General features: G+C 39.4%; 1 protein-coding gene across 4 annotated transcripts in view; it reads right to left on the reverse strand.

Moving 5' to 3' along the window:
- Positions 1-8,517, reverse strand: part of col14a1a (collagen, type XIV, alpha 1a) — a 130,067-nt gene extending 121,550 nt beyond the window's left edge. For 2 of the 4 annotated variants that reach the window (XM_016681239.1, XM_016681237.1), the window contains exons 1-2: positions 7,962-8,516; positions 4,826-4,941 (exon numbers count right to left, since the gene is read on the reverse strand). In XM_016681239.1, coding sequence (XP_016536725.1) covers positions 4,826-4,928 — 103 coding nt within the window. In that variant the 5' untranslated portion in view covers positions 4,929-4,941; positions 7,962-8,516. Of the gene's footprint in view, positions 1-4,825; positions 4,942-7,961 lie in introns of all 4 variants that reach the window. The other 2 variants (XM_016681240.1, XM_016681238.1) reach the window with 2 other exon arrangements.
- Between the last annotated feature and the right edge of the window lie 1,119 nt (positions 8,518-9,636).

Below are 9,636 nucleotides of genomic sequence, written 5' to 3' on the forward strand. Positions count from 1 at the left end.
GAACAAGTCAGTTTAGGTAATTTGAGCAAGAATGCAAGTCGGCTACTTCTGTTTGGAGGTTTTGTGGGTAAGATCCACTGGAAGAAGACCCCAAAGTTGACTTAGAACTCACTAACAGGACATGTATTTCCTTCTGCTCTGGGAATTACTCTGGACCTCCGTAATATGCTGGAGGGTATCAGCAGGGAGGGAGATATCTAGGTTTCTCTCCTGCACCCCTGTTACCTCCATGACCTGATGGCGAATAGAAATTATTCAGAAATATTAAACCAGACATCTGTGATGCTGAATCCTAATATTGTTAGGAAACCTCCTGACCCTCTGTTGAACGAAACCTGGAAACTCTCATAAAAAACTGAACAGCACAGAAATTTTTAAGGACGTATGAAGAGTGTAAATGTTTTGTTCCTTTCCCTTAAATGTCTATTTGCAGAACGGCACGGACTACCTGCAGCCTTCAGTGGTATACTAAATATAGTGGGAAGTCTTCTTGTCAGCAGTACTGCTGCGAGCATGATAGTTTGCTGATATTCTGGTTCCTCTCTGCCGTGGCTAATCCCATCCTCAACCTACATTCACAGGCTGAAACAGGAGCTTGATAATTTAAGCTGCAGGTGTAACATTCAGGCTTATCAAAAGTGTACAGAACGACACTACAGACTTTGCTGACATTAAGAAGAAGCTGAATGCAGGTCAAACACAAACTGACTGCCCAAGTCATGAGTACATCTGCTGAAGCTGACAGCATTTACACATGGTTAGAATGAAAGCATCTGCATCTTTGGATAAATATTTACTGTATGTCTGGGGAAACTTTAAGGACTCAGTCAGAAAGAGAAGCATTTTGAAAGGGTAAATGTTGCGTTAGTGGCAGCTACTGGAGACACTATATGGCAGACGAACCGAAGGATGCACAGATGAAGAAGCAATCCAGGTACCGATTGTCTTGCTTAAGTTCCAGACCAGTGGCGGCATTTCCTTCCTCGTAATAAAACTTCCTGCTCTGGCGCACCCCGTTGGAGGGAGACCCTGACAACATCAAGACATTTCAGTACCATATGCAAACATCCTGAATGAGCGGAGCGCTCTCTAATCCTCCAGCTCAAATCCACAGTGACCAGATGTTGCAGCTTACAGAAGCAGACCCAGCAGACATTAATGACCTCCCTAATGAAGGGACGGAGGAGCACTTCCTCCAGCATCTGGGGGGTCACTCCTGTTTAGTTGTGATTGACTAGGATCAAACCGCAGTCTTCCAACGCAACATGAAAGAAATGCTGATTAGAGGTGAGAAATATGGAGTGCAGGAGAAAGAAAAAGGAAAGAATAAACTAAAACGCCCTGTTAACATTGATGCAAATAGTTTTAAAAAAGGCAGATGCGGATTGAGTTTGAACCCTGTCCACACTAATTAAAATTTTGGTGACTAAAACTGTGATTTTTAGACATAAAGTGGAAATTCAAAAATTGTATTTGTGGTGAATCCATCTGGAATTAAAGATTAGGTCATAATAGCTAACTTCATACCTGTCAGCAAATTTTAAATAAAATCTTTAGCCTGGCGCTGCTTTACGAATACTCAGGATCTGCTTGCTTTCAGTTCTGATATTGTTAATATCAATATTATTGCCTCCTTCTGGTGCAGCGTCGGTAGCGCAGTCAGTAATATTGGATCAGTATGAAATTCTCCCATCATCAGTACTGCTATGTTTTCTGCTACTATTTTAGCAAAAAACATAAAAAGATGCTTAAAATAATCTAATTGCTTCAAAAGATAACATGAAATCAATTATTCATACTGCTGCTGAAATTAATGTATTGTACTGAGTAGTTATTATGAAAGCTATAATAATCTATAATATTTGGACATTTTGAAGCTCAGAGAAAACACAAGTAAGTTTGCTGCTGATGTAAACGTGGCAGCATCATGGCAAATGCAAAGGAGAAGCTTTAAAGCTGCAGTAGTTCGTAATGCAACTACTGATACAGAAAAAGACAGAACAAGAAGAAAATGACCATAAAGTTGCCAGCAAATGTGCAAACAGCCGAATTTGGCAATATTCTTGTAACAAGAAAAAAGTGAAAAGGAGAAACAAGTGGGGAGGGGGCAGCACTACACTAATACAATAGATGTACAGCTAGAGAAAAGTTATTCCAGCGCTTCTCTGGTGTCTCATTAAAAGGATTTCAGACCACAGGAACAGTATGGGAACCTTTAGTTTGTAAAACCTTGGTACAGGTTTCATTTGTTTACTTTTTAAAATTTTTTACTTTACTTCTTGTTTACTTTTTTAATTTTTTTTCCCAAATAAAGAGAGGAAAATATTAAAGAAAATTAACCTGATTAATGTAGATTGAGTCTGAGCACAAAAATGTACTCTTGATATTTTCTTTTAAAATGCTTGTTTACAGCAGAACGATAGACGTACACAGCAGACCAACCCAATCCACTCAGGAGTAAAACTCAAAAGAAAACCTTAAACCGAAACACAGAAACAGTTCTAATCATTAATATTCATATGTGATAAACTGATTAGAGAATGCATTTTCAATATTTCGATGAGAGATTCTTTAAATGAAACCTGCAGCTTTTCTGGTTATCAGGAACTCAGCATGAATGGAGATCCTGAAAGGGCATACAAGCTGCTCACACACCCACATACTGTATACTTCCACATAAATGCAAAGAGAGGAGAGCTAAATATTTAAGACTTCCTCTGCATCATGTCTGTGTGATTACAGTCCACACACGACCCGTTGTTTTGACGGTAGACGCCAAATGCAAATAAACTCTCCCGAAGTCTGATGAGTGACATAATGTCACACACTATGACTCAGTCATGAGACTAATAAGGGAATCCAGGGAATTATGCCCGAAGGGAAATACTGAGCCTTTTCTTAGACCTGTTGTCAGGAGAGGGCAGGCAGTGGAACAGGTCACTGAATTCAAGGGAGCAATCGTAGATGACAAGCTGACCTTCCAGCCCAATATGGACCGTGTGCATAAAGAGGCAAGATAGCGTCTATTTCTCTTATGAAAGATAAGGAGCTTCAACACAAGTAAACACAGCTGGTCTACTGGGGATTCATTGAAAGTGTTCCCCCCTTTAGTATTGTTTTTGGTTTGGGAATCTTTTGGCTAAACATAGAAATAAGCTCAACCAGGTAGTCAAGCGGGCGGGTAAGATAATCATCACCAGCAAATGTGTCCTCTCCTCGATTTACATGAACACGCTTTAAAGAAAGAAGCGGCTCAGATTCAGGATATCTTCTGCAGTCCTCATTTAAGCTGCTGCCATCTTGTAGAAGATGGATGGTCCCATTAACATAAACAAAAACCCATTTATCCCTTCAGCTGTGTTGGTTCTGAACAAGCCATGCCTTAAATAGTAACATAATAACTAGAACATTCTTTTATTTTTTTTTAACAATGTAGTGATTTAAATACTGTTTTATATGCTTTTATTATTTCAAGCTTATGTAGTTGGAGTTTTGTTTATACTGGTTAATTCTGTGTTTTTTATTTTTTATTTTTATTTGTTTATCATCTATTAAAAATTTCTGCCATATGTCCAAGACATATCTCCATATCAAATGGGATGGACGATAAAGTTATCATATCTGAGCTCAGACAATCATTTCTGCAGTTACTGCAACCCGCTGTGAGTGAAAAACATCAGCAGTGGATGTGAGTCATTGTGCACTTTGGGTGTTAAATGTTTAATTCCGATGAAGAATGAGTAATGCAGATTAGGGCTGGATTCCCACACACCATTTGCCAATATATGGGATTTTACTTAAGCCTTTATTCAGGTCAAGATAAGTATAGATAAAATAGAGCATGGGAAAATATCTTCCAGACTTCAGTCGCTCTCCTAGTGTGTAAATCAGGGCTCTTCAGGTCCGCTCCTCAGGAGCCACTATCCTCTAAATTCAGGATTCATCCAACACAACTGGACTCACTCATTAGATGTGTGTGTTTTGGCTGCATTCATTTCTACGTTTAAAACTTTGCATCCATCTCTTCGATCCATTTATCAGTCCACATGCACTCATCCACACAGAATAGTAATTAATTGATTCATCTAAACTCATACATGCATCCGTCCACCATTCTGTCCCTAATTATTTATTTTCCTTGACTTTCTTACAGTCTGTCTGGTTTGCAGGTTGCATGTTTTAAAACTTGAGTTTAAAACAACTGAGAATTAAGAAAACTTGACGAAAAATTTGAAATAAAAAAATGTGTAGGGACCCAGGTTAAGAGAGCAAAAGCAGACATCAGTAGTAAGAAGAAGCATTTTAACATGTCAGCTTCTTATTGACAAGCACAAATCCATCAGGATTTTTAACATTCTCTAATTAAAACGCTCACCCAGAAGAATCACTTCTTCTCGGTTTGATCAACCTGGGCTTAACGTGTCTAATTGCGAAGCACACCGAGGTGTGATGCGTTGTGCAGCAAATTGCTCTGAGAAATTACAACAGCATGAGGCGTGCAATCACAATACGTTTAATAAAAGGATGATACTTTGACAGGAGGTGCCATGCTCCCCGGGTGAAAAGGTATAATGATACAAAGGCAGTATGATGATGAGTCTGATGGGATCTGATCAGAGTCTGAGAGTCAAAGAGAGAGAGACAACAAAGGGACCTGTACGGATCAAAACACGGGAGAGGAAACAGTAGAAGGGAGGGAGCATGATGTGGAGGAGCGAGGGGGGTTTACTGAACATGATCTAGAGGAGCTGAATGACTGGATATGGGGGAGATGTTATTAGGATGGTGAGAAACAGACAGAGAAAAATGAGGAAGGGGTTCTTACCTTGACCCTGAGCCTTACTGGGGTCACAGGAAACAAAGACAAGTAAAACCAGCGGGGCCAGACAGCACCACCTGACCTCTCCCATCAACAACATCCTCAACATTAGCAGTCTAGACCTGCATGGAGAGGGAGAAGTTTGAGTTAGTTAGGGAACCAGGTAGAGATCGGATGAATTTAAAGGAATCTGTATAAAGAAGCAAACAGAAGCAGCCTGAGTGCCACCGAGGCGTTTCGGACTCTGGGGGTCAAGAGCAGCTCAGTCCAATCCACTGATCTGGAATCAGTTATTCATGCCTTAAACTCCTGCTTTACAGAGCAGAAGTCTGTAGTCTAGACTGCTCAGTCCAATCCACTGATCTGGAATCAGTTATTCATGCCTTAAACTCCTGCTTTACAGAGCAGAAGTCTGTAGTCTAGACTGACCACAGAGCAGTGGTCGACCCTCCCGCCTACACTGAGAAAACTGGGGCAGAAACAGTAGAGGACTTTGTGTGAAAGAAGAGAAAAGCTGAGAAATTAACAAAAGGCCCAACAGAAGGAAGGGACAAAGTGACAGAGAGGAGGACCGTAGTTTGAATGACAGTTCCAAGGGAACATTTGATGAGCCCTTTTGTCTGACGAAAAGAGCAAACACAACAGAACCTCTCCTCTTTTCCTCTATCTCCCCATTTCACCTTTCACTTTTTGTTCTCTGCATCCACTCAGTCACCTGCCTCCCCCCCTCCCCCAGTCTGTCTCTCATTATTACAGAAGAGATGGAAACATTAAAGACGCCTTATCATCTGACTCAAGGGATCAACACAACCTGGCTGACAGTCACATGAATAAAAGAGCACATGCACCAATAATTATTTGGATCTGAACAAAGTAAATATAACCCTGAGCCAGTGGCACTTAATGCTATGAACGATATGGCTACCTGTCCAGGGCGTCTTCTGTGATGGGGCTGCACAACAGCAAACAGCTTATTTGCATCTCCAATAAATGGAGATTTGGTGTCTATCTTGTCCAGCTCAGTGTATGAATAACTTAGTTGGTTACTTGACTTGACTCCATTTCAATTTTTTTATGAATCTGGAACCTTTGATCATCTCAAATTTAACACAAACAAAAACCAAAAACAAAAGCTATGTTAGCCTAAACAAAGATCTTATAGTCTGCAGACATAAAGTTGGAGTTTGATTTGAAGATTATAACTCAGAGATTAAGCAAAAGGCTATTTCTACTCCAAATATATTTGTATCTATAAACCACATTTTAAAAGAAAAACCTTTAAAGTGCTGCACAGTATTGAGCCAATACATAAGTTAATATAACAACAACAACAACAACAACAAAAATAAAATAAAATAAAAGCAGAAGCAAGACTGGAATGACTAAAATTAATGCAGGTAAGCTCTGGGAAGCGCTCTGCTGTTTTAACTGGTAAAAACTGAGGGTTGAAATGAAGGAGCACCTGTTTTTAAAAAATATGCAGGAAGAACCTGAAGGTTTCATTGCACCAACTACTTTGTTTACAAATTAAAATGAAACAGGCTCAAGCTGATTGAAGACAGCCAAGCAGGCAGCATAGACAGATGGATCAATGACCTGGTGGACTGAACCTTATCAACAAAGAAGTGAAGGAAATTGTTACAAATGAGAGTCTGAGAATTGATGGTTGCAAACAGAACCTGTGGATTATGATCATTTGAGACTATAATTTGAAGAAAATATTTGCTTTTCTCCCTTTGAAAAGTCCTCCGCTAACATTCACAAAACTTTTTCCATGTTTCTGGATCATGACCATGTTCAACAGCAATATATCTAGATTGCTCAGACTTGAAATAAATAAATCACTGTACAGATAATCCTCAAAGCACAAGGTAGGATGTGCGAAAGCTTTGTGGGGGTTTTTTTCAAATAAAAACAGAAAATGAGCATTTTTTTTCTCTCTGCAGCACTTGCATATGCTGAAAGTTTTAAAACAAAATAAGGAGATTATTTGTTTACTCAAAAATAATGTTAATGCCGTTCCAGTTTTCATCACTCTAGATCAAGCATTCAATCACAAATATCTCTTATAAGTCGTTACATATCAAAACAATCCATTCAGGAAGGAAAACCTAACAGTGTTAAAAGAGCAGAAAATTGTCGGCAGCTTTCATTGTTTTCAAAATGAAAACAATCAGACTTTATGAAGGGGGACTTAAAAGGGACTGAGCAAAAATAGGCCTTTCTAAGCACCACACAGAAGAGAGCAAACAATAAAAAACAAAGATTTGTTTTTGTTTGTTCTTTTTCAGACCCATTTTCTCTTCATGCAATTCTTAATGAAAGGCAAAACTGTTTCTCTCTGCCTTGTGTCATGTTCCTGGTTAACAATGATAGAGTTGCCACCCTGTAATTTGGCAAATAGAAATACCAGATTTAAAAGGTAACCGTGATTGTTAGCTAATCAATTTATTAGAGGTAAATGCTGTTGTCTAACACTGCATGCAGGACACAGTTTGCAATCGTTCTCTGAAATTGTTAGGAGGCATAAAAACAAAACAATAGCAGATGTGCACATGAATAGATTGAATAGAGAGCGTGTGAAAGTCAGTGATGCAATGTTCATCTCTATAATTTGCCAAACACAGTCATAGACTTTCAGGTGTACTTTTTAATTATGTTTGCTTAAGATAAGGTTATTTATGTATTGGTGTCATATTTTTTGCCATTTCTAAATATAGCCTCCACCTTCTGTCTATCTAGCTGCAGCATAAATAAACTTAGTTTTGTTTTTTGTTTTTTGAGAATGCCACCCTAAGATTAAAGGGCCCCCATGTGGTCAGTCTGTCTGAAAACTTTCTGGAGGCGCCCCTGTTGGAAATCACCAACTACGTTCTTTCTGTGCAAAAATCATTTCCCCATTTTAATAATAATAATAATAATAAAAACTCTTCTTTATCAAGTTTCAAATAAATTTTCTAAATTGCCATTTGAACTGCCATCGGCACACAGGTGCATCTCTGGTTTCCTGTCAGCCTATCGCTCACTGATTCATAACAAAGTTTCCAAGCACAATTTGAGCCAAATAATCAGTCAGCATACCAAATGCAGCGCCGTTCAAAGACTCCTGCGTATATTAAAATAAATAAAATTGCGCTCCTACCTCTGGACTCATGAATTCAAAGCGTCTTTTTTTTTTTAATCCCCAAAGGAGATCCTCTGAAAACCAAAAAATGTCTGAGAGCTGCCGCTGCTTCCTCCTGAAGCGCTCCTCTCTCTCTCTATCTCTCTCTCTCCCTCTTTTTCTCCCACTCCTTTTGGGACGCGGTCAGTCTGGAGAGTGGGTGTTTCTCTCCTTGTTATTCAGACATCCCTCCCTTCGGCTGATCCTCCTCGTCCCAACCCTTTCCTTCGGCGGGGTACATGTCAGATAGAGAGACAAACATGAAGCAGTGGCGCTGCAGAGAATCCTCCTCCAGGTGTCAGACCGCTCTCAGCCCCCCGGGCTCCTCCAGTGCGCTTCCTCGGACACAGTGGGACCCGCCGCGGACGACTTAATCCGTGAGCTGCGGCTTCAAAGGACCCAGCAGGTCACTTGTGATGCTCGCTTGTTTTGTGTGTTGACTTGTAAGGGGGAAAGTCTCAGGATGGCTCTGTGCGCTCGGAGCAGGTGCCTGGCCATGCCCTGCTGCGCTGCCAGCTTTGATTTTAAAGGAGCAATGACACTGCTTTTTAATCGGAACTGAAAACACACAGAGACACACCCGTAGGTGTTGATCCTCCTCCCCCCTTCCCCAAGCTGTTTACACTTTATTGCTTCACCATTTTCAGGAACAAATAACCCTGGAGGGTTAGTTTTGGTAATTTTTCTCATTAAAGGAGAAACGTGCAAAAAGAGTCGACCAGTTATTTTATTTGTTGACTTTGGGAAATCTTCAAAGTCTTATTTGAAATAAAATGGAACAACAACATAAGACAAATAACATTTTTTCTCACTCCAACATGAATCAGATCAAATTATGACCACAATAATTGATATATGCTTAATGCCAGAGTAATGAGCGATGTTGTTTTTTTTCTCAACTTTGATTTGTTTTTTCATATTTGGTAGAATTGTGTCAAATGTTTGAATGGCGATGTCAACCCTGCTACATTTACACTCACTAATTCAATTTGTGTTGAATTTACCTTTTAAATGCAGCAACACTTTGCAAACTAATCTGTCTGATTGTTATTTTTAGAGTAATTTCTTCCCATTAAGCCCATTTTGGGCACAGGATCCACACACCATGGATAATACTCACCAGCTTCATCCAGTTCATTTTAATTTGTGAAACACCAAATCTGTCTTCTTCCCAAAAGCTGTGGCTGACATTCCCATAGCCTTTATAGCTGGATATAATTGTTTGAACAGATGAAATTGGCACCTTCAGGCATCTGGAAATTGTACCCAGGGATGATCCAGACTTAAGGAGATCCACAGTTCCTCCTGAAATCTTTGCCTTTTCTGAGATTTTACATAAATACTGCCTTGAGGTGTTCTCTCTTAGTAAATACACAGCTTTGCCTCCATTTAAGTCAAATTCTGTGAAATTAACTAGAAGCTTACAGAGCCATCATCATCTGGGCTTCACAAATCTTTTAAAGGCGAACAAAATAATTCTGGCATATTTAAAGTTCTGAATTTAAGAACAAAAAGAAAATCATTTTGCCAAACCTAAAAACCTAAAAAGACTTACACAAAAGTCTTAAACATTTATTTAGTCTTGTACTTCCAAGACGCCATGTTTGTAACACTTAAATGGTTTTGATGAATTCAGTCAAGTGGTTTTCTGAAA

This window comes from Poecilia formosa, unplaced genomic scaffold (assembly GCF_000485575.1).
Source record: "Poecilia formosa unplaced genomic scaffold, Poecilia_formosa-5.1.2 Scaffold273, whole genome shotgun sequence".
Taxonomy (NCBI): Eukaryota; Metazoa; Chordata; class Actinopteri; order Cyprinodontiformes; family Poeciliidae; genus Poecilia; species Poecilia formosa.